This window comes from Echiichthys vipera, assembly GCF_963691815.1.
Source record: "Echiichthys vipera genome assembly, chromosome: 11".
In the NCBI taxonomy this organism is placed as follows: Eukaryota; Metazoa; Chordata; class Actinopteri; order Perciformes; family Trachinidae; genus Echiichthys; species Echiichthys vipera.
The window spans coordinates 27058758-27082987 of NC_139836.1; the positions used below are offsets into that span (position 1 = coordinate 27058758).

The 24230-nt window shown below is 40.7% G+C and overlaps 1 protein-coding gene across 1 annotated transcript in view; it reads right to left on the reverse strand.

Annotated features, from left to right (window-relative positions):
* Window positions 1-8529: 8529 nt before the first annotated feature.
* The window catches only part of LOC310953676 (rap1 GTPase-GDP dissociation stimulator 1), a gene marked incomplete at its 3' end in the record, with an annotated part of 29737 nt that continues 14036 nt past the window's right edge, over window positions 8530-24230 (reverse strand). The window contains exons 8-14 of the mRNA XM_083922781.1: window positions 22538-22669; window positions 20853-20987; window positions 19949-20074; window positions 11961-12100; window positions 11665-11791; window positions 10215-10343; window positions 8530-8657 (exon numbers count right to left, since the gene is read on the reverse strand). Of these exons, the coding sequence (XP_083778907.1) occupies window positions 8530-8657; window positions 10215-10343; window positions 11665-11791; window positions 11961-12100; window positions 19949-20074; window positions 20853-20987; window positions 22538-22669 (917 nt within the window). The remainder of the gene's footprint in view (window positions 8658-10214; window positions 10344-11664; window positions 11792-11960; window positions 12101-19948; window positions 20075-20852; window positions 20988-22537; window positions 22670-24230) is intronic.

A 24230-nucleotide genomic window follows, 5' to 3' on the forward strand; every position in this document is an offset into this window, starting at 1 on the left:
ACTTCTCCTGATGTGGAATTAAAGCCCTTTAAAATCTCATATATGAGCTATCATCCTTCTAAATTCTGATTGATATTAGTTATGGCATCCCTAAAAGTAGAATTGGAGGCAGAGCCTTCAGCTACCAAGCTCCTCTCCTGTGGGACCAACTCCCAAGTGTTATTCAGGAGGCAGACATCGTCCCCATATTTAAGAGTAAACTTAAAACTTTCCTCTTTGATAAAGCTTACAGCTAGGGCTTACGAGCCCTTAGCAATGTTGTTATTTTTAAGCTGATTTTGTTCTGCTTAATTTTGCTGCTATAGGCCTAGTCTGCCGGGGGAGAATACTTTTCCAGATACTCTGAGCTTCTCTCCTCTCTGTCTGTATCATTCATGTCTCATCAATGCATGTTACTAATTCACTTCTTCCCCAGAGTTGTTTGTGCTTTGTCGTCTCGCAGGTCTCTGCTGATCGTGGTGGTGCCTGCTGCCGTGGTCCTGCATGACGCTACCTGCTACTATTATAATCTATAACTTTAGCTGTGCTTATTTCTACTATTCTGCTGTATTAACCACCATAACATATAAGTCATATTCACATTACTATAGATATTTTTATAGTTACTGGAAGTGTGTCTCTGTCTTTGTGTCTCTCTGTCCATCTGTCCGTCTTTTCTCTCTTTCTCTCTCCTTTTCTTTCTCCCCAACCGGTGCAGACAGATGTCCGTCCTCCACAGAGCTGGGTCTGTCTGACGTTCCTGCCTGTAATAGGGAAGGTTTTTGTTGCCACTGTACTCTACGGGGGAATTGTTGGGTCTATGTAACTCATAAATAAGTCATAGAGTGTGGTCTTTACCTTGTTTGTAAAGTGTCCTGATATAACTTTTGTTATGATTTGGCACTATAAATAAAATTTAATTTAATTGAATTTGAAATCTCTTATATATGAGCTATCATCCTTCTAAATTCTGATTGATATTAATAATGGAAACCCTCTTGCACAAGATGTTGAAGAAATCCGGTCAGAACAGACAGTGATTCTTGTTATCATGCTACCTGTTTCTGTAGACATGTAAATGAATAATGATAGAAGAGTTGTGTTTTGGATTTGATTGGTGTATTTGATCATGTCAGGATAGATAAGGATAATATCTATTTATATAGAATATGTATATAACAGGAAGAAGGACATGAAAGGTGAATCCTGACTTCAGTTTCAGTTAAACTGACACTGATTTGATTTATGTCTCACTTGGAAAAAACATCTGTTCCACATGTTTAAAGGCTGTGAGCTGTATTTTTGAATGTTCTTATATCAACGTTGTGGTATGAGACCATTATTAAAGACAAGACAAGAGAGAATTCTGTTCTGGTAGACGACATGAGGCCTGCTTATCTCTGCTCCCCCTAAACCAGACCTTATACTGAACCTCTTCATCCCCTTCAGATCATGGTAGGTCGCAGCATGTCAGGAAACTACAGTGTGGGGATATCTAAATAAACTATCATCATCAACATTAAGTGCAACAATAGTCGTGAAAAAAAAACAAAAACATGCAAACCTGGACTTATTCTGGCCTTTATCTGCCACTATTTAAAAGCTTAAAAGAGATGTGAAAAAATGAATTGTTTTGTCTGTAAGTAGCTCATACTCTGTTGCCGATTCTATTGGCTTGTCCTAAAGTAACCTGTTCATAAATACTCTGCATGGATAAGTGTTTCTGAACACCAATACTTTCCCTTGCAGTATGAATCAGTCGTAATAGTTTGTTTTTTTACATTAGGCTTTCAAAAACAGCCTGATAAGATATCATCATCATTTTTTTATCAACACTGTGGACTTGCAGAAGACATAAAAAAAAGCAACTGTTGTTTTAATCTGGTTAGAGAATTGTCAATAAAAACACCAATATTGTCAGGATCCCGGTCCTGTCAGGCCCTTCCCTCTTCCTTTTGTGTGAGTTTGTCTCCCTCTGTCTGTTTCCCCTGCTTATGTCTTTCCCTGTGTGTTTGTCTGTTGTTGCTGGTAGGCGTGGTCCCGCCCAGCTGTGCGCCCTGGATCCTGTTTGTTTCTTGTTTTTCTTCATTAAATATCTGTTTAAATCTTTCTCAGTGTTCGTGTCTGCATTTGGGTCCCGCTCCTTGGAGTTATTCCCCACACATGACAAAGATATTTGTATGAGTGGGTCTGAACAATGGTTTGATTGTGGATGACCACAGACCTGTGGTCAAGGACTCCCCAAGGGTCGAACACCATCTCTTCAGTCTCATTAACATTCAAAACAAGGTGGCTATTGCCACACCAATTCACAAACCTTAGAATTTCCATAAAGTGCTCAGATCGGTCACAGCTCAGCATATTAAAAGCTGGACTAAGAACAACAAATAAAAGGGGTGCATATGAGGTAGAATCCTCTAAATGCCCGTTAATAAAATGTAACACAGCTATAATGGCATCATCTGTACTTCTGTTACTCTTGTATGCAAACTGAGAGGGATAAAAAAAACAAACCAGCTAACCTCAAAAACCTAATTTTCTCAAAACACTTCATTACTAGAGACATACGTAAGTGCTACAGGACAGTAGTCATTAGTCTCTTTACAGCTTGCTTTTTTGGGTACAGGATTAATAGTAGAGCTTTCCAAAAGTGAATGTCAAGAGACTTCTGGTAGATGGGGCACCAGGCCAACTCTTTGCTGCAAGATTTCAATATGCGGCCAGAGATGCCATCCAAACCTGAGGCTTTCCTGTACTATACACTTCCTTGGAAATATAAGATTTATTATTTAGATACATAGTGATTAATTTTGGGGTTAACACATGTAACACAAATACTATAATCAGTGATGGTATCTGTGGCCTCCTCTAACTCTAGGCTATGAAAAAGGTCCCAGTTGGGGCAGGAGAAGCAACCTTTTAAGTTTCATTACCATCATTATTCCATATATACATGGGGATTAAAGGGGGTTTAACCTTAGCCGTGTAGGCATTTTTGTCATTCCCATGACATTTGTCTAGAATATTTTTTACCTCTGGTATAAAAAATAACGTATAGATCAAAACCTGGTAAAGCAGGGTTTAAGTGATTGAAGTCACCCTAAAATAAAGCAGGGTGCTTCAGGAGTGCGTTTCAGCTGCCTGTGAATACACTCTGCTATAGTAGCTGCGTTTACAGCATTTCCACTGGGTGGAATGTAAACAGTGCATAATACAATGTTCCCAAATTAGTGTGGAAGATAAAAAGGTCTTAGGCTTAAACATGAGCTCAATGTCAGGGTTGTAGACCGACTCTCTCCTGGTGAACTGCGAACACTACTTGCTGTTGACACAGACACATTTTATTTTATTTTTTTATTTTATTCTATATCTATAATATTTGAATGTCCCCTTTTTATTTAGTTGTTATTGCTCAATCTGTGTATTCTTTCTGTGTTTGTATGTCTGTATCAGCTAGCGGCCGTCTGGCTGACGTATACAGAATTAGCCACATTAGCTCACATTAGCTCCAACAGGAGTCAATACTGAGATTTTTTTCCGGGACCGGGAGGGAATGGGAGTCATTTTTAAAATTTTGTGACAGGAACAGGATTTTTAATCTAGTGTATGTGTCATAGATAGCAGGCTGTACTGCAAGTCATAGTGCAACTGTGGCTATTTAATTATCATAACAGAGCTAATGTTAACACGGTGTGTTCCTAAACCATCTGTTGGTACAGTTGATCGAAGAGCAAACCATCTTCTCTTATGTCACTACGTCACTAATGGTAACACCACCACACGAATGACTGCAGTCCAGGTCGAGATGACGGAGTTAGCATGCTAATCCTGACAACTAGCTTCTGAGGAGAAGTGAGGGTCAGAGGCTAGCTGTCACTCAAGAGGCCGCGCCCCTAATTATACATCAACTTTAACCTCCAATAAAATAAAAACTAGCTCACCCCCTTCAGACAAAACATACAGACCAGAATGTTTTTTTTGTAACAGGCCAGTAAACAGGTTTAATTATGCTGTTTAAAAACGGCCTGTTTAACATGGGGGTCAATGAGAAACTGCTCTATTATGAAACCTGCCTAGTGGACACTCTGAGAACTGCAGTTTTGGACACTTCTGTATTGGATTAACCAAGAAGTCGCTGTGGTGGGGGCTTTGGTCCATTACAATGTATTCTCATCAACAGGTTTGTAGGGTATCGTACAAAAAGTTCTTCACAGTAATTCATGTGAAATGGCAAATGGATGTCGATCGCAAGATGGCGACGGACCAGAGGTGGACCATTTTAGACGCCAGAACTACAATTATGTGGTTTTAGCCTACAATAGGTGACAGTTAGGGTAAGCCATGAAATCAACCTGGTTAGGATTAGAAAAAAACGGTTGTGGTTTGACTTAGTTCTTCCAGGACATGAACAGCAATGGGAAAGGAACCCCACCGGTCCGTGTGAAAGTCCTGTGTTTTGGGGCCGATCCACCCATCTCATACCACGCCCCCTGCTTTTAATATGTGGAATACACATGAAATGAATACTTGGAAAACACACAAATGCCTGCACATGAGTTTTCGTTGTTATATGTACGAATAGATACAAATTGCACATTTAAAAAGAAAATAGATGAATAGACAACGTTTGGGGGAAGACATCGCAGAACTTTATTCTACTCTCTCTAGAACAAAGCTCAGAACATGTCAAATATGCCCTCCCTGAAAATATACAGATTTGTTCTCAAATGTTAAGTGATATCTAGTTATGTATACAGAACATATGTCAAAACAGATATTACATAAAACATTAAAGCAAAAATGTTGCATCATCCATTGCCAGATTATTAACTCTATGTTGTATAGAACACACATGCTCACCCTTTGTTTACCCAACTATAAATGCACACTGATTTGCTTAGAGAACTGTTATACACTTGAATCAGAATGATAGTATACTGTATATACAAATGTCTCATGGTTGCAGTTAAATATGTTGTGGCTTCTTCACATTGTGCTTCTCGGCTTCCTCTGTGAAACTTGCTTTTCTCCGTTAGGGTTCTGTCTAACATAACACAGGATGTTTTCTTGTAGGAGTGTTCGCCGTTTATATTGCTGTTACGCTGGAGCCACATTATTTGATAAATCGTCGATTAGAGAAGCATAAAAAAAAATTACAACAAGATGTTTTATGCTCTTGATCATCCACCTAAATCCTTTTTTTGAGTACTCAGTTTTACCCTTTCACCATTTGCGTTAGCACAGTGTCCATGTAATGATGTAGTTATTATCGAGATTTTCATTCTAATGTGGCTGCAGGTGAGCCTTTATGAGCTCAGTGCTAATGCTTGTGCTGTGATTAAAGATGGAAGTTAAATGAAAGAGTAACTTAAAGTCAGGCTGAGAAGTACTGTCTGATTGTCCTGTGTGGTTAAAGGTGAAATGTTTATTATATATCAGAATTTTAGATCAAAACATTGGTTGTCACTGCTGCCGTGGTCCTGCGTGAAGCTTCAAGCTCCTATTATTAATATTATTCATATATATCATCATTAGCTTTATAAATAATAATATTCATAGCCATAAAATCCTTATCAGTTCTCATTGTATCGCAGCTGTTATTACTTCCATCTTTGATCATATTTACCACCATAATTATTATTATTTATATATTATATATCACTTTAAGTGCAGTTGTTCCTACTATTCATATCACTCTGCTGTATTAACTGCCATAACATATAAGTCATATTTACATTACTATAGATATTATTAAAGTTATTGTTTCTTTCATGGTAGCTTGCATCTCTGGGACTGTCTGTCTTTGTGTCTGTCTTTCTCTCTCTCTGTGAATCATGAATAAGTCATAGAGTGTGGTCTTAACCTACTCTATATGTAAAGTGTCTTGAGATAACGTTTGTTATGATTTGGCACTACAAAAACATGAATTTAATTAAAATTATCAACAGGGTGAAGAAGGAAATAAATAGCTAGCCCCGGCCCATTCCTGTCTTTTGAAACAGCTTGTGCACTGTTAGCAGCACAACAGTAAGCAGTTTCACATCTAAAACTAAAACCACCTCCACCTGACCTGAGATTCTGTGTTTAAGAGACTGTTGGAATGAACAGGTCCCCCGAGGATCTAACTGGCAGACGACATTGGACTTACAATGTAGCTAGTTCCCTTGTCAATCACTTGTGCTGGCTAGTTAGCTAGCTAGCTTCCATCCAATCTCTTTCTGGTGAAGTAGCCCCCCCCCAGTAGGCGTCTGGCTTGTTTGTCTTGTACAAGGAGAGTACCTACACTGAAGTAGGAGCTATAAATGTCTCGGTGGAAATATGGAGTTCTAAAAACTACAATTGTTCCTCTTGCTGTGCAGACACAACAAAAAAAAAGGGGGTAGGTGCGTTGTGTTCACAGAGAGAGCACGATCCCTTTGAATGGGCCTAGTGACAGTAGTACCAGAAGATGTGGATTCATTTCAACCATGACCCATAACCAAGTAGCTCTTTCCTATAGACCATGCAGACATATTGCTTGTAAAGGGACTCCATTAATAATGTTGTCTGACTCTGCTATTCAGAATGCTAGTGGTGATTTACAGACTGGACAGCATGGTTTAAAGTGCGTTGATGGTGGTTGAGTTGGCGAGTTAAATAAGATTGTGGCGATGGAAGAAGTTTTTGGACATTGTGACCATGTGTCAGCCTGTAAAAATACCTCCGTCTTAAGCCCTATTTAAATGGGATTACTTTTACTTGGGGAAGTGGGGTACGGCCATTTTTTCCAGGGGTTTTAGTCCTGCCGAATGCACCGTGTCCGTTATTATTCCGGAGAATGTCAGTAGAAATTAAAGTGATTTTACCTTCTGTAAAACGAAAATACCTCGGGCAATACTAATCACATCTGAATACGACATTCTGTAAAATTTATGTAGATATTCAGTCATATCTTGTTAGTACGTATTTTCCCCATTTTTTAGCGTGGAGGCACCTCTTAACACTTTTTTCAGATCATTGATTCTGTCCTTTATTTTCGTGTTTAGATTGTGATATCAGGAAGCCATGCAACACCACATGGAGACAGGGAGGTGACGACAGTGCGTAAATCGAGTAACCCCTCCCACCACTGGTAGAATTAAGGGATTTCTTATTTCCGTGCCAACTGGCCATTTACATTACAGCCATCCTTAGGTAAAATGATTTTATCCCACATAAAACTAATCCCATCCGGATAGAGCTTTAGAGACTCCAAGAAAGCAAACCCAAAGCACTGCACTGTTCATTCAGTCTGATATCAACAATCTTAGCCAGTGATTTTATTTGTAACTCGAGTCATTAAAATTAAAATTCATTCAAAATATTTTAACTCAAACAATATTGCTGCACAGATGCTTTTTTAAAACTTTCATAGGTATTACTATTTTGTATAAGTTATCTAGGCTCCATGTGTTGGTCAGGTGATGACAACTAAACCATCTCCATGACAACAGAGCAAATGCCATCCACTGATGGAGGCCATGAGATGAATTTCACTTTTGAATCAAGTTACTTTTTTCCACATTTCTCACCTTTTAGAAAAAATCTGAGCCTGTACTTAACGGATAAGGGTCCCCAGTCAACAGAAACAAATGGCATTGTATGTTTCTGCAAACCAAAGATTATAGATATTTGGCACTCTTTCAACTAACTCCAATGTAAAACCATATTCTTAGGGTTTCAATGCCTAAATTTAAGAATGTAGTTTAGTTTCCTTAAAACAATCATGTAGATTTGTTGCCTTAGAAACAGAGGGAGCAAGGAATTGAACGGCTGCAGTGGTTCAGACACATTGAGATTCAATGTACAATGCAATACAAACAACATTTAATTCTGGTGATTAGCTTGGGAATAGATATTTGCATTGAATGTTATATAGTAGCAACATTCAGTGTACCAAGTGGTTAACATGGGCTTGCATCCCATAAGATTGAATCTTTTGCCCTCATATTCTTGGTCCTCTATTAATGGAGCTCAAAGGAGGGGACATCAGTCCATCTTTCCATACACAGACCACTGTGGTGCATACCAATATACCACAATAGCTACTGGCCACATTACGGTGACATTTGGTCACAATACTCTGCTTCCACCTTGACCTTTCCTTTGAGTGTCATTATCAAATGGAAAAGGATGTCTCGCTGACATAATTTTCCTATTATCATATGTATATAAGATATTTAAAAATCTACAGGTTACCAACAAATTGGTACAAACCCTCTTCAAAGTGTGAACTTTGCTCTTACTCCACCCTCAGTCCAAAATGTCAGCTTTGCACAAAGAAAGTCTCCTATTCTATCTGGTAGATTACTGTGGAGAATGTAGAGCACATTTATGCCCCAGATTAAATTAACCGCTTTGGTTTTTAGTCATACTAATAGCAATACTTTTCACACACCAGTGATATTTTTAGAACCCATTTCAATATTCAGCAGTATCTGTGCAGCAAGATCATTTGAATTAAAGTATGCCTTTAAATAAGCTTGATAAATCCATACAGCAGAGGAGATCCTTTGTTGCTGTTGCGCTGGTTTAGCTGGCGTCCCCGAGGGTGGCCAGTATGGAGCTGGCCTGTGAGGCAAGTTTACTGCTGCTGTGATCTGTCAGCTTACTGAGGCTTTCCTTCATATTCACAGAGTTCAACTCCACCTTCATCTCACCTATTGCAGACAAGGATGGAAAGAAGAAGATTGAGAAGAATGAGATTGTTTGCAACTAGTAGAGGCGGTAAACAAATGTGCACATAAGATCCATTTAAGCCGAGAGTATTCTCTAAGCATCTGTGCATGTGTGTATTGTGGATTTCTATATATAACCTTTTCATGTGTTTTATAAGATGAGAGCACAACATAGAAAATACCAACATGCGCAATCAGGACAGGTAAAAACTATTAATTGCATTAGTTCAACAGGCTGTAGCAAAAAACCTGAGTAGCATCACAAGTGGAAAAATGACTGCTGACTGCTAAGGCGGCTCAAATGTCGTTAACTACAGTCCCTCTTATGGTCACTGGACGAGACTTCAACTGTACTGTGCGCTCACAATTTTCACTCAGGATACAAAGAGAAATAATGGTGTCTCTATAGTTAGTTTCAGTACTTCTAAATGTGTTTCTCTGACCATCTCATCATGGTCATCTTCATTATTATTAAAGGTGCAATGTGTACTTACTCGATCCATGCTTGGAACTAGGAGGCAGCATTTTTAACTTAAAACATTAAAAACAAGTACTAACATTATCAATAATGTGGAGAAGTAACAGTCATGATGCTATGTCAAAAACGTCTATGTATCGAATTGCAGAGATATCTATTTCAACCTGATGAAGGTAGATCGAAAGATCGGAACATATCATTATTAACTCATTCAGGTGTGCAGAGATTTTCTTCAAAAGAGATAACTCATAAAATCAGCATGCTAACCAGATCGCCCCGGCCGCATGTGTCAGATTACAAAATTCCTACCAAGTGTTGTAGGGGAGGAACAAGAGCTCGCTGGAGGAGTTTCCATCTCTCAACAGTCCCCTGTCATCTCTACAGTGTCTTCAAAGTGGTTGAAGAATATTTTAGTCTATATTTTTAATACCGTTCCCAAGTTTAGTGTATGGTTCAACCAAGTTTAGGCAAAACCGTGCACACTTCCATGTGACGAAAGCCTCAACGCAACATCGACTGGGCTGTTTTTGGCTAATACTGTAACATTGCCTTGACGTGTGCCATGGGGAATAATGAGTGAAGTAAGTTAAGTTGAAGTCAATCGTCAAAATGAAACACAACCTCCAGCAGCGTGGTGCCGCTGTAAGCTCCCAGGAAGCTGGCGGTGTTCTCCAGGTCCTACAGCCATAGATGGACTCTGCTGTCCCAGATATCTTCATCAGCTGTTTCCCTTTTGAAATGGCGGCAACAGCTTCATACCCCTACCACCTCAAAACTGCTTTGCTCCTGACACCTTTCTTCATTGAAATGGCTGGAGGCAGTGGTGTATAAGCCCCTTAACTGTACACATTCTTGTACAGAGTCATCTAAATCATTAAAAGGTCGAACACTGCCCCCTAGTTTTTCAGAGAATGAGGCCAGGAACTACATATTGCACCTTTAATGTGCCACTGCGAAACACTGCAGACTGCACAGATGTTGCAGATAACATTCTAAAACATCTGGGATTTTGTTGTGGAACAGAATTTCTGTGAATGTGTGTTGTAAAAGGAAACACATACTGGAGTTAGCCAGGCTGCAGATGAGACCTAAAGCACTGAACTTGACTTCGACTGCCCCAATGGGATCCTCCAACATCTTCTTCAGCATGAGCAACAGCTCCGCTTCCCCAAACGGATCCTTCATAGAATCTGTAGACACAATCACACACATATGCAGGAGGTAAACACACTAATGCAGATGTCCTATAGCCTAACTATTGTGTTTACTTTCTTGTGTCATGAAATCAACTCAACTAGTTAGTATTTGAAGTGCTTAGGCATGTGGCAGCATTTGAAAGTCATTTAGCTAAGGACCTGTTCTCTTGATACTATACAAGCACACCATTACTCTTAGTTTTTTCTTGCTCTTTTTGTAAATCATTCTTATTTATTAAGTCTTTTTAGCTTAGTTGTGTAGAAAATAAAGTTCTATCTTATCTTATGTTATCTTTGGTGTTTTGCCTCTGCAAAATCAATTAAAATAGCGGAATAAACAGTCTGTTGGGCATTAAACATGTTCTGCAGTGTTTTATTTTTAGTCCTAGGCTAATAATAAGTCCTGGTTAGCCCTAGGCTCAGCTGTCCAACCAGTATGGTGCTGATTATTACTCACACACAGCATCCTGTTTTTCTCCCTTCTCCATGTCCACATATATATATATACACACACATATATATATATATATATATATATATATATATATATATATATATATATATATATATATATATATATACATACATATCTATATATATATATATATATATATATATATATATATACTGGGAATCAAAATTAGAGAACAAAGTATGAATTCTTTATTTATACTAAATATTGTTATTTTTTGTTGTTCAGAATTTGATTGAATATCCACTGTGTCTATACCACTGCTGTACTAGCATGTTTTTTAAATACTCCAACAAAACCCTTATTTTCTTAAAAAAACCCACAGTGAACTAAATGAGAGAACAGTGTTCATTGTGTCAGAAGAGAAGATTTCAACAATGTTTTCTTCTCTAGGATTCAAAAATGAACAGGAAGTGTAGAGACCACAGCTTTGAATGACTTCAGCACATCTGCACCCACAGGATATCACTAGTTTCTAACTCTGCTCTGGTCTGATCTTGCTCCATTCTGACTCACTCTCTCCCACAGTTCACTAACTGGAGTGGGTTTCTTACACATTACTTTGTTGACAACGATTTTCCAGAGATTCTTTATGGGGTTTAGATCTGGACTCTGGGCTGGACACAGTCACAGTGTGACAGGGGACATTGTTTTGTATGAAAATTGCAGCTGACTCTTTCTGTGACAAGCAGGGCACATGGGACCCGGGGAAAAAAGGTACGCTCCTGTTACCGGCATGTACATGCTACTAGTTCAAATTTTGTTTCAGGCAAATTTTCTGACAAGCTTGTTAAATTGTGGCCCAGAAACCTTGACTTTACATAGTCTCTGAAATTACTTTACCAATGTCAATGGCAGATGCTATCGCTAGGGCAACCAGGGCCTCGTTCTGCATGATGACATGTTCACTTGTTGCCATGGAGATAAGATGCCGAACCCCATCTGCTTTGGCTACAGCATGGACAACTTCCTGTCGAAGAGAGGAAAGCAGCCCATTACTGATGCTCAGTTAATGTGTGTGCATGTACAGATACTGTCATTACGTTAAGAAATCCAACAGAATAACTATGATTACAAAAAAGAAATGTTGGTGAGTTTCAGGCCAAACTTAGGCTACAGATCAGAATAAATGGGCTCACAGGGCTGCGGCTGTGTCTGATGAAGGCAGCTAAGAGGCGACTGGCTTCTCCTCGAACTCCTGCATGGTCTTTGGCTTCACACCACTCCATGACCCGAGCCAGAAGCACAGCATCTCTCCCCAGCACCAAAGCTGCGTCCTCTGACACACAGCAGAGCAGAGAAAAGGGAAATACATTTCAAAACAGAGAAGGTGTCAAATCAAAAACATTCAGAGAATCCTAGCAGAAGCAAACCACAGTAGGGTGAAAAATGTGAAACTCAACATGGCTCTGTTAGTCCTGTACGTGAGAGACATTCCTGCTCCAGTCTAATGATTTTACTACTCATTGGTATGATTGTGTTTAGTGGGTTGCGGTGGATAGTTTTTGCTTGATAGTGACCCAAGCCAGGCTGATATATTGAAGGTTATGACTGATTCAATGAAAAAATAGTAGAAAGCTGAGGCACTGCTGACACTTATGAAAAAATGTTTCACTGTTTAGTTTGAAGCTGAGATTGTGATCAATTACTGTCCAAAGGTGTCCGTATGACTCAACTCTTTCTTTTGGCTGGTTGTTGACAGAGTGGGGGTGATGGAAGGACCTTTGCGGAAGTCAACAACCAACTCCTTTGTTGTAGAGGTATTGAGGTGGTTTTGCCTACACTTAAATGTCCATCTCAGACTGTAACTGTACCTGTGAGTCGGTGGTGTCCATGATCCCAGTATCATCAGTGAGTATTTAATGTATGTTATACCTGAGTTCGTGCTCCTGCAGTCATTTGTGTATATTGTGTACAGCACTGTTGAGATTACAGGGCCTTGTCGAGCTCCCGAGGACACTGTCTTTGATGAGCTGAGGTGACTCAGACCCTCTGGTGTCTGTCTCTCAGGAATAAGAGGATCCAGAAGAATCAGGTGCAGGTTGACATCCATCCAGAGATGTTTTTGTCAGGTGAGGTTGAACAATGTAAAAGGCACTAGAGAAGTCCACAAATACCAGTCTGATGAGTGATTTGGGCTTCTCAAGATGGGTATAGACGCCATGCTGCAGCAATAGTACAGCGTCATCCACACCCCTGTGCGGCTTGTATGCAAACTGAAAGGGTTAGCATGCATACTGACATCCCGCTGAAGCTGGGAAAGAATAAGTCTTTTAAAGCCTTTCATGACCAGATGATGTTAACACCACAGGCCGGTGTTATGGATCCCTTTGTGAAGCTTGCAATCACAGGTGATCAGGAGCTGCTGGGTGAGAGTGGTGATCACGCTGGGTATAAATGGGAGTTGCAGATCCCTGCAGGGTGTGAGATCTGTCCAGAGGGGCAAAAGCATCCGTTGGCTCTCTGTGTTTTGTGTTTGAGTGAGATTTGAGTATGTGTGAATAGTTTAGGCAGCTTTATTTGTATAGCACCTTTCATACACAAGGCAGACTCAAAGTGCTTCACAGCACAACATGTCATGAATTCAAATGCATTACAGAAAGACAAAGAGAATAAAAACATAGACTGTAATAAAAACAGTGCGGACGTTAAAAGTGCGAAGATTTAGCAGAATGCTAAGGTGAACATAGAAGTTTTCAGTCTAGTTTTAAAAGTGGTCAGAGTGGGTAAAAGTCTTACATCTTCAGGAAGTTTATTCCAGCTGTTTGTTGCATAATGACTGAAAGATGCTTTCCCTTGATTTGAGTTTACTCTGCGAACCACTAACAGATTGGTCTCAGAGGATCTTAGTGATCTAGAAGGCTTATGTAGTGGGAGCATATCAGTGATATACCTCGGCCCTAGACCATGTAGTGATTTATATGTGAGCAGGAGGATTTTGAAATCAATTCTCTGACGTACAGGAAGCCAGTGTAATGATTTAAGAATTGGTGTAATGTGCTCACATTTTTTGGTCTTTGTTAGAACTCGAGCAGCAGCGTTCTGAACAAGCTGTAGCTGCCTGACAGTTTTTTTGGGAAGACCTGCAAGGAGACCATTACAGTAGTCTAGCCTACTGGTAATAAAGGCATGGACAAGTTTTTCTAAGTCTTGAGCTGACATGAGCCCTCTAAGTCTTGTTACATTTTTAAGGTGATACTAGGCCGATTTTGTTACTGATTTGATGTGACTGTCGAAATGTAAATCAGAATCCATAATAACCCCAAGATTTCTGGCTTTATTTGAGGTTTTCAGGGACAGTGATTGAAGGTGTTGGATGACTTTAAACCTTTCTTTCTTAGCACCAAAAACAATTATCTCAGTTTTATACTCATTTAGTTGAAGGAAATTTTGGCACATCCAGTGTTTGACTTGCTCAATGCACTGGCACAGAAGATCTATGGGGCGATAGTCATTTGGTGATAGCGCTACATAGATTTGGGTGTCATCGGCATAGCAATGGTGGTCAATGTTATTATTTTGCATGATTTGTCCTAGTGGGAGCATGTAGATGTTAAATAAAGTTGGCCCCAAGATTGAACCTTGGGGGACTCCACACCTTACGTTGGTTTGTTCTGATACAAAGTCGCCAATGGAAACAAAATAGTTCCTATCTTGTAGATATGACTTGAACCAGTTTAGGACTGTGCCTGAGAGCCCCACCCAGTTTTCCAACCTGTCCAAAAGTATTGAGTGGTCGACAGTGTCAAATGCAGCACTGAGGTCCAATAGCATTAGTACTGAAGTTTTTCCAGAGTCTGTGTTAAGACGGATGTCATTTATAACTTTAATAAGGGCCGTCTCGGTGCTATGAAAAGGTCTAAATCCTGACTGGAGGTTGTTGTGGCAGCCAGTAGAAGCCAAGAAGTGATTTAGTTGTTGGAGTACAACTTTCTCAATTATTTTACTTATGAATGGTAGATTTGAAATTGGTCTGTAGTTGTTGATAATAGAGGCATCTAGGCTCCGCTTTTTTAGAAGAGGTTTAATGACTGCAGTTTTGAAGGCCTTTGGGAAATTGCCCGATTGAATAGAGTTATTAACTATTTGCAATACGTCTGTTGATAGGCAGTCGAAAACATTCTTAAAGAAGTTGGTAGGTAAAGCATCGAGACAGCAGGTGGTTGGCTTTAGATCGGTCACTGTTTCCACTAGAGTTTTAGAGTCTATGGCATTAAAGCTTGCCATCATTGCTGTGTTATTTTGGCCTAAACAGGGTGGTGATCCAACTTTTTTGTTTGAGATATTGATGGCACGTCTGATGCCTTCAATTTTATCAGTATAAAAGAATGCAAACTCATTGCATTTCTGTGTGGAATGGAGTTCGGCTGGTATTTGTGTCGGGGGGTTGGTCAGTCTGTCGACAGTTGCAAATAGGGTTTTGGCCTTATTAGTGTTGCTGTTTATGATATTGGAGAAGAATGTTTCTCTAGCACTTTTTAAGACTAAATTGTAGGCCTGGAGCATCTCTTTATAGATGTCATGGTGAATATGAAGTTTTGTATTTCGCCAGATTCGTTCAGCCTTCCTGCACTCTCTTCTCTGGGCTGTTACAACAGCAGCTTTTCTCCAGGGTGCCTTTTGCTTACCAGAAATCGTTTTAACTGTAACCGGTGCAATGACATCTATGATATTCACAATTTTGGAATTAAAGTTGTTTACAAGATCATCAGCATGGCATGGGTTTAGAGGTGGTAGCGAGGAGATGGCATTTTTAAAGAGTACATTAGCATGTTCATTGATGTAGCGCTTTTTGACATTCTTTGATTCTGTTTGTGTCTCCGGAATTAAAGAAATATTAAAGAAAACACAGAAGTGATCAGACAATGAAAGATCAGTCACAAGAACATCAGAAACATTGAGACCTTTTGTGATAATCAGGTCCAGGGTGTGTCCTTTACAATGAGTAGCCTCTTTCACATGTTGAGACAGGTCAAATGTATCTAAAATAGTAAAAAGTTCCTTTGCACCCTTGTCATTCGAATCGTCAATATGAAAATTAAAGTCACCAGTTATAACTAGGCAGTCAAAGTCAGTGGAGATACTAGACAATAATTCGGTAAAATCCTCGAAAAAATTTGCTGAGTATTTAGGTGGCCTGTAAATAATTAACAGAAGAATTTTGGGAGAGCATTTCAACACAGCACACAGGTATTCGAATGATGTAAAATCACCAAGTGACATCTGTTTCCCCTGAAATATGTTTTTAAATATAGCAGCAACCCCTCCCCCCCTTTTCCCAGATCTACATACATCAATAAAGTTATAGTTGGGGGGTGCTGTCTCGATCAGAATGCTTGCACTGTTATATTGCTCCAGCCATGTTTCAGTTAAAAACATAAAATCAAGTTTGGAAGTAGTAATGAAATCGTTGACTAAAAATGATTTGTTATTCAGAGACCTAACATTGAGCAGACCCATCCTGATGGTGTTATTGACAGGCTTCGATGTTGACTTTGATTTGGAGAGGATAGGAATGAGATTGTTTAGGTTAGCAGGGTGTCTAGGTTTCCCAATGTTCACTCTCTTGGTAGTCACAACAGGAATGTAGAAGGTGCCAAGCTTTGACGTAGGCAGCCTTGGGCCCAGCTGATAATGTGGTCTACTGCTGAACCCTTTTCTGTATCAGTAGTATTCAGGACTGCTGTCAGGGCGGGGCGGGGATGACCATGAGGGGGGGGAGGAGTGGGCAGCGTCAGAGCTGGAATGAACTACTGGAGGTGGACGTTGAGGGCGTAGAGGGGGTTTACGTAAGAGGGGCGGAGTAGGGCTGAGGGTTTGTGAAGCACGCCTTCGTGGAGGGGGGGGGGGGTGGGAGGGAGGTGCCACTGAGATGACGCTGAGGGGGGGATCGCTGAGGTCGGTCAAGGGGGGTAAAAATAGGAGTAGGGCGGGGAGTGGGTGGGGGTAGCTCCCGGATTTTCAGGCCCACTTGTTAGCTTTCTCTGTGGTTTTAAGTTAGCAGGTCTTACCCTTCTGCGTGGTGATGGTGGGTTATTCAGGCAATCAGAGGGGGATCCATTGTCGGGCAACAGTGGAGCAAACCTGTTCTTTAGTTGAACACTTGCTTGCTGGGGAAGTTTCTTGGTACTTTTCCTCTTCTCAGCTGTCCGCTGCTGTGTCCTACGTGGCAGGGGAGTTGATGAAGCGCTATGCCTGGATAGAGATGGTAGCGCAGGCCAACCGGTCAGATCAGAGATATCGGGGCGCTGGGTCCTCCCTGTTATCCGTTCTCCCTTGTCGCAGGGAGGTGGTCTTCTCTTTGGCTTTGCCCCAAGTGTGTTCCAGGGAGGATTATCGCTGGTAGATTTATTACCCTGTACAGGGACCTCCGGTTTCCTCGTAGCTTCATCATTGCTAGTTAGCTGGGCTCTGGCCTGCCCCTGCCCACTGTTTTCAGTCAGTGCTAGAGTGGTATTGTTGTCACAATATCCATTCACTTCTATAAATACTTCTAGCCGATTAATTTTTGTTTCCAACAGCAAAATCTTCTGTAGTAGTTTGTGGTAATCTTCCATAGAGAAGGGAGGCATCTTCTGCTGATTACCTTTAGCACTGTAGCACAGGCTCAGGCTTATCTTGAATGGTAGGCCTCCCTGCCTAGCGTTGAGGAAGTCGTAAAAATATTGAAAAATGCCTCTGTTATCTAAAAGAAATATAATCCCACTGGTTTTGTAAGTATCCAGGAGCTGTTGCTCTTTGTTTCTTATTGAGGAGAAGCAAATAGTAGCAGATAGTAGCAAAAAATGCAAGCAAAGGCGAGAGCAAGCAGAAAAGCGTCCGCACTGTATCAAAGCAGGAAGTCATCCGTTTAGCCCTTCTTCACATGGTTTGTGAATGCCCTGTTTTGTCTAGGAGAAATGAGAGGCCCCAATCTGTAGCTTTGCTGGGAGGTCCCCTGATGGGTGAACCGTCGGCCCAGATTTTGAATGTGTAGAAGTTCCAGATGAGTTTAAGCCCTTTACTTCAGAGGGGTTTGTATCTCTGCCTGGAGACAATACTGTGAGACACAGCAGCATCACAATCTATCTTGGTGAGGGAACTAAGGAAATGGAATGTGGTAACAGTACTCAATACTGGGAGTGGAGATGAATTAGATTCATGCTGCACCCTGGTGTGTTCTCGTCTTAGGTAGTTACACGGGCTATGGCAAAGAAGAATATAAATAGCTCTTATATTGGGATCACCCTTTGGTTGATTTGTCTGAGACATTTTTGTCTGATGCTGACTCTGTTACTTCTTCCGAGACAACAGTATTTAACCTTTTGCTAGGTTGAGCATGATAATGCTGATGGGAGGTTGATGACCTCACTGGAACCATTCTGTGCAATACTGTCCCTTTGGAAACCCCTAAGTTGACCTTCCCTTTGGACATCCCCAAAGGTAAGCAAGTGTTTGTAGACAGTGGAGACAAGCTCTCCATGAGTGGCAAGACTATGTCGTGTAAGCAACTCTTTGCCGAGCAGGAGAAGGATGTGTACTTGTCAACCTTTTACGCTGACATACATTCAGAGGAGGAATTAGATGGGAATACGGCTGGCCATCTTGGTGTCTGCTAGACGTATGATCGCATATAGAAAAATTTATTTTGGCCAGGTTTGAAAACCAATGGTATGAATTTCTGTAGAACGTGCAAAGTTTGTAATTTTTAGAGGCAAATCAAACTACATGGTGCCAGCTGCACCTCTGTAGCCCATACAAGCTTTTGATTAACCACTCAGCAAAGTTTTGGTGGATTGTGTAGGACCCTTACCCAGCTGGCTGGAGCAGGCCTTCAGCAACCAGCCACAGATCTTGTCCAGTTTTTGTGCTTTGTTTGGTTTCATCCCCCTCAGCGGAGTTTAATCTCCCCCTGTTGATGCTCCAGGATTACTTGGGTTGGTAACATTGGAGTGAGCTCAGCTATTATGATCCCTCTCCCTTGAGTAGTCAGACTACTCAAACCTGCAGTAGAATTGATTAAGGGCATGTCCACATGATCGAAAACGATCTTTTTTTTCTCCCTTGTTTTAAAGGTTTTTGGTCCACAGGCCTCAGCTCACGAAATATCTGCGTCCACACGAAACCATTGAAAGCGGCTCAAAACAGGTGGGGGACAGTGTTGACTCTCCACTAGATTTAGCGACTTATACAGATTACAATCAGAAGGGAGAATATATGGTAGGCCTAATTCATTCCCATGCATGCTGCTCAGAGTAATCAAACTCCACGGCTGACGTCCGTCTCTCCTTTTAGCAGCAGCATTGTGCAGGCACTCAGTAGGCGTGGCACAAACGATCTGTCTGGATGATCAGCCAACACGATAACTATTGCTGTTAGAGCAAAATGCGTCTTCATGCGGATAGGCCCTAAGGCTCTCTGCCATTTGACAGTCTTTTAACCAGGTGTTTGATGATGCTGAGTTGTTGTTGGGGAAGCCAGCCAGTGTTTTAACCACCTTGCCAGGCGTCCCTGGCTTTACCTTCCTGAAACTCTGTCCTTGTACCCTCTCTTTACTGCTTATATTTTTTTGTTTAGTCTATTTTGACGTTAGGACTCAATTCTGTTTCCTGAGTTGAATGCAATTTTTTTCATTCAAAGTTAGTTTCAGAGCTTTTGTAATCAAGGGCTTATCAATAGAGAATACCTTTACAGTTTTTGTGTGCTACGTTTGATTACATTGCAGCAGTGGCCAGGCTGCAACGCTCGCACTCAATACTGGACCAATTTTTTAAAAAGTTGTAGCCATTAGTCACTTACACAGAAACACATGGGGAAATATGGTCCAGGTTAAAAATACTTAACACATATCATCTGTTATAATAAACAATATTCTTCTTTCACTTTGTCTCTTGTGATTGAACTTTTATAGTTAACACTTGCTTGCTTGCTTGCTCAGCAAGGTCAGGTGGCACAATAGGATTCTTCCAGCTCAAGTTTTCCAGGCAGTATGTGTATTAAGCCTAAGGGTTCATCCTGTGCAAAGAATGGCAGTCATGGCGATCTGTTCAAATATTCTTGATTCTACCCTGATTGTAGCACCAACTGACACAAGAGGAATCATATCTCAGGCTACATATAACTCCTGAATGCAAACAGCTATGCTCACCTTGTCCATCCACCATCATGCGTAGTGTACCTAGCAGTTTGAACTGAACTGGTGGCATGTCGGAGCGCAGCAGGGACTTTATCCTCTCAGTCACCCCGTCCTCCAGCATCCGGACTTTGTTGGTGGCTGAAAGACATGGAGCATCATTTCACTTTAAAGTCACTTTCCCATCGTCAGTTCGGGAGACTCTGTGTGATCTAGGAGGGACGTTGCAACAGTGTTGCATCTTTTATTTAGTTCATTCACACTGCACTGTTTTTTTTGAGCTGACAAAACTTGTCAAGCAAACCAAGCACTGAAACGTCGCGCAGTTGATGTGGCCACGTAGGTACGGTACCCTAGCAACATGCTTGGTAACTAGAAAGATGAAATAATGGCGCAATGGCACATTTATGTGGTCTTAGGGTTTTCTGGCTTTGTTTTGGTGTTCCTTTCAAATGTAAGAAGAATGCAGTTTTGAGCAGCAGAGGAGAGGAGACTAGGATGTGTTGCATTTGTTACACAGACGACGAGGGAGGTATGTTCATAATAAGTCACAGTTATTGGTGCACTGACTAACAGCAAGAGTTTTATTAAATGTAGCGCCACTAGGTGGTGCCTCTGTGGTTTAGTGTGTAGTGTAGCGTAGCTTTCACACTTCCCAAATTCAACTGGACTATTTGCAGAAACGAGCTGGGATTCACTTAAAGCGGACCGGATAGCTCAGGTGTGAAAGTGACCTAATTTTCATTTACATGATGGAGTTAAAGATATTTGAAACCTTTAAAGGCATGTTTACAGATTTGGTTATCTTTTTTCTGATTGGCCAATCTAAAACATTTTTCTGACATTTGTTTGACTTGATGACTCAGTGAGTATTGTGTGTTACATATACATATCTCTAGTGTTTTGCTTTGATCAGTACCAGGAATGGCCAGGTTTCTGAGCGCGCTCAGTCCAGCATGTTGAACAGACACGTCTCCTTCGTCGACATGCTGCTCCAGCAAGGTCAGGATATGAGGAACCACACCGAGGTCCAGCATCTTCACACAGTTACTGTCTGACAGAAACACAGCAGGCCAACAGGGACACCTTCAAAACCTGCCTCCTGCATGCCATCACATCAACTTCAAATGACATAACTCCCCCAAACTCAAAATAATGATACTATTACGTAAGTAATATTGTTTTACTTTCAAACATTTCATCTAAACATTTAATGTAAAGGTTGTACTGTATTTTTAGGGTGCTGATGTCAAAGACAACATGTCGATGTTAAATAGTCTTGAGCTGAAGCTTCATCATCCTGCTAGGAGGACATGACATCGGATTTCTGTTCAGATTAATTAGACACACATTGAATTAGGAAGACATGTCAGACATGTTTTACTATGTCCATGTTCCCAAACATGAACATAGTATCAAGTCTGGAGTCTCCAAGTAGTGCAGTTTATCACAGTTGGCTCTGAGAAAGCTGCTCTGACGCCTATGGGGAAAAAAATAGCATCTCCCCTAGATTATGATTCTTTTCCTGCAAGAAATTAGCGATTCAATAGTTTATACTACTTCATCCAAAGTGTGTCTTGTGTGACTTTGAGTATCATTACATTAACAAGATAATAAATCCACAACAACTGATTTATTTTGCCATCCACTGTCACTGATATAGCCTGACATCACCTTTTAAGTTGACATGGCCAACGTGTTCCTTATTTACACATCCAACATCACAGAACAACATAACCATTGATATGAGTTGTGTTTGTGTCCATCTGATAAATGTCAAACCAATATTGTCTCTTTTAGCTCTGTTTTTGGTCTCCACCGACTCCTGAGAACTTTCACCCGAGGGACGGGTGTGTGTCCCAGAAGTATTGCATCCAACCACAAACTTTTTTCTAATCTTAACATAGCGTGTAAGATATCATATGAAATGTTGTGCATAAGTTTGTGGGTTTATTTGAGCTTCATCTTTGGCTTTGTCATTATGAGTTACTTCTTTACATTACATTAATGCATTTGACCCATTGCTGTAATGAAAAAAAGTGACTATAGCCACTATATATTTTGGGGGGCGTTTGTCTCAGCTGTGGAGGTGGCTGCTGGCTTATCCCACATCAGCTCCACACATAGATGGCACTGACAGCAAGGATGTCCCTTCACAAACCTGTGGGTGGTGCTCTACTGAAAAATGTCTCTACACAGTACAAATCCTACACATCTCTCAAACTTCTGAGATCCTTGAAAATATTTGTTAACATTGAATTCATTGTAAACATTTATGTATTCAATTTTACTTCCCTCCACTTCACTGCTGTCTTATGTCAATTTAAAAACTCTTTCAAACTTATACATTTAAAGTAATAAAGCTGTCAAACTGTACAGTGAACTCTGTAAAGAAGAAGAATATAAGCCTTTTTGTCTCATATTTTTTATGGCTTAAGTTTATTTATCTCATTTTTATTTTTATTATTTTAATATAATATTTTTCTATTTAAAGTCAGTTTCCTGTGTGTCTGTATAACTGTGTTGAGTGTCTGAAATGATGGATATATAATATTTTTCAATAAAGTTATAGAAAAAAAGAGAGAAATAAAAGAAATATGTCACCATTCCTGGCGAAGTTGGCGATGGCCAGGGCTCCGGACAGCTGCAGCTGGGTGTTGGAGCTCTGCAGCCAGGACAGGACGTCCTGATACACCAGACCTGATCCCTCACCAAAACACTTCTGCATAGACTCATCTGACACACACACACACACACGCACACACACGCACAGACACACAGACACACACACACACAAGCACGCACACACACGCACACACACACACACACACACACACACACACAGACAAACACACACACACACACACAGACACAGACACACAAGCACGCACACACATGCACGCATGCACGCACGCATGCACGCACGCACGCACGCACGCACGCACACACACACACACGCACACGCATGCACGCACGCACACACACACGCACACACATGCAAGCATGCACACACACACACACACACACAGGTTCGAACACACACACACACACACACACGCATGCAGGCACACACACACACAGACACACACACACAGGTTCGAACACACACACACACACACACACGCATGCAGGCACACACACACACAGACACACAGGATCATTATAATAATACAGTTTTTCTCAATTGCTAAAACACTAAACCCTGTTGTCTGAACCAATTTCTCTGTTGCCTGAACACACTGATTGAATCAATCACTCTTTTGGCAAAACCATGAGCACTTTTCACCTGTTTAGACACAACTTACCAACACATTTTCATTGTGATGCACATGTGCTGCATAATGGTGAGCACAGGTGGCAAAAGTCAAACACAATTAAAGCACGGTTGTCACTACTTGAACACAACAACTCAAAATTGATAACACTTGTGGCTAATGACGTGAGGGAATATATAAAGCCAGTTCAGAGAGCACTGATTTGTGAGGCACTACAATGGATAGAAATCTAAGAGGAAGAGTTTGTGTGAGAGGTGGTCGAGGTGATCAAGGTGGTCAGAGAAGACAAAGAACAGTAATATCTGATGAAATCAGAGCTACTGTGATTGACCATGTTCTTGTCCATGGTATGAGCATGAGGGAGGCCAGACAAAGGGTACAACCAAACATCGGTAGATTCACTGTGTCCACCATAATCCGAAGATTTAGAGAAGAGAACAGGTAATTATATTATAGTAAAGTATGTACATGTTGAGAGCAAATTACTGTATGGCATATTACAGTATATACTGTACCACAGTATATACTGTAAGTAAATATATGTTTCAGTACATCACTGTGCCAGTGTACTGTAGTATTGTAATGGAGGGTTAGTCTAACTGTCTGTAGGCCGAGTATTCCATGTATATTTTTTGTAACTGCAAGTTCTCTTTTTGTAGAATTGAAAGACAGGTGGCACATGTACACAAGTGGCAAATGCATACGATTTCTGTTTGTTTTGTACAAGTGCTGCATGTAAATGCACAATATTTCTGTTTTTTGTCTTTGTGTAAAGTGCTAAATGCACATGTTTTTTGTTTTGCAACATGCATTCAGCTTCATGTCCTGAGCATTGTGTTTTCTATTGTTCGATGTAGTGTTTAGTGACGGCTCAGTAGTGTTTTTAATTTTGATTGACTTGGGGCACGATTTGACAACAAAGTTCAGTTTTGGGCACAGATTGAACTGTTTTGAGGTGAAAGTTTGGTTTTGCAAGAAGAGTCTGAGGTTTTGTGAATGAAGCTTGAAAATTGGGGTTTGTG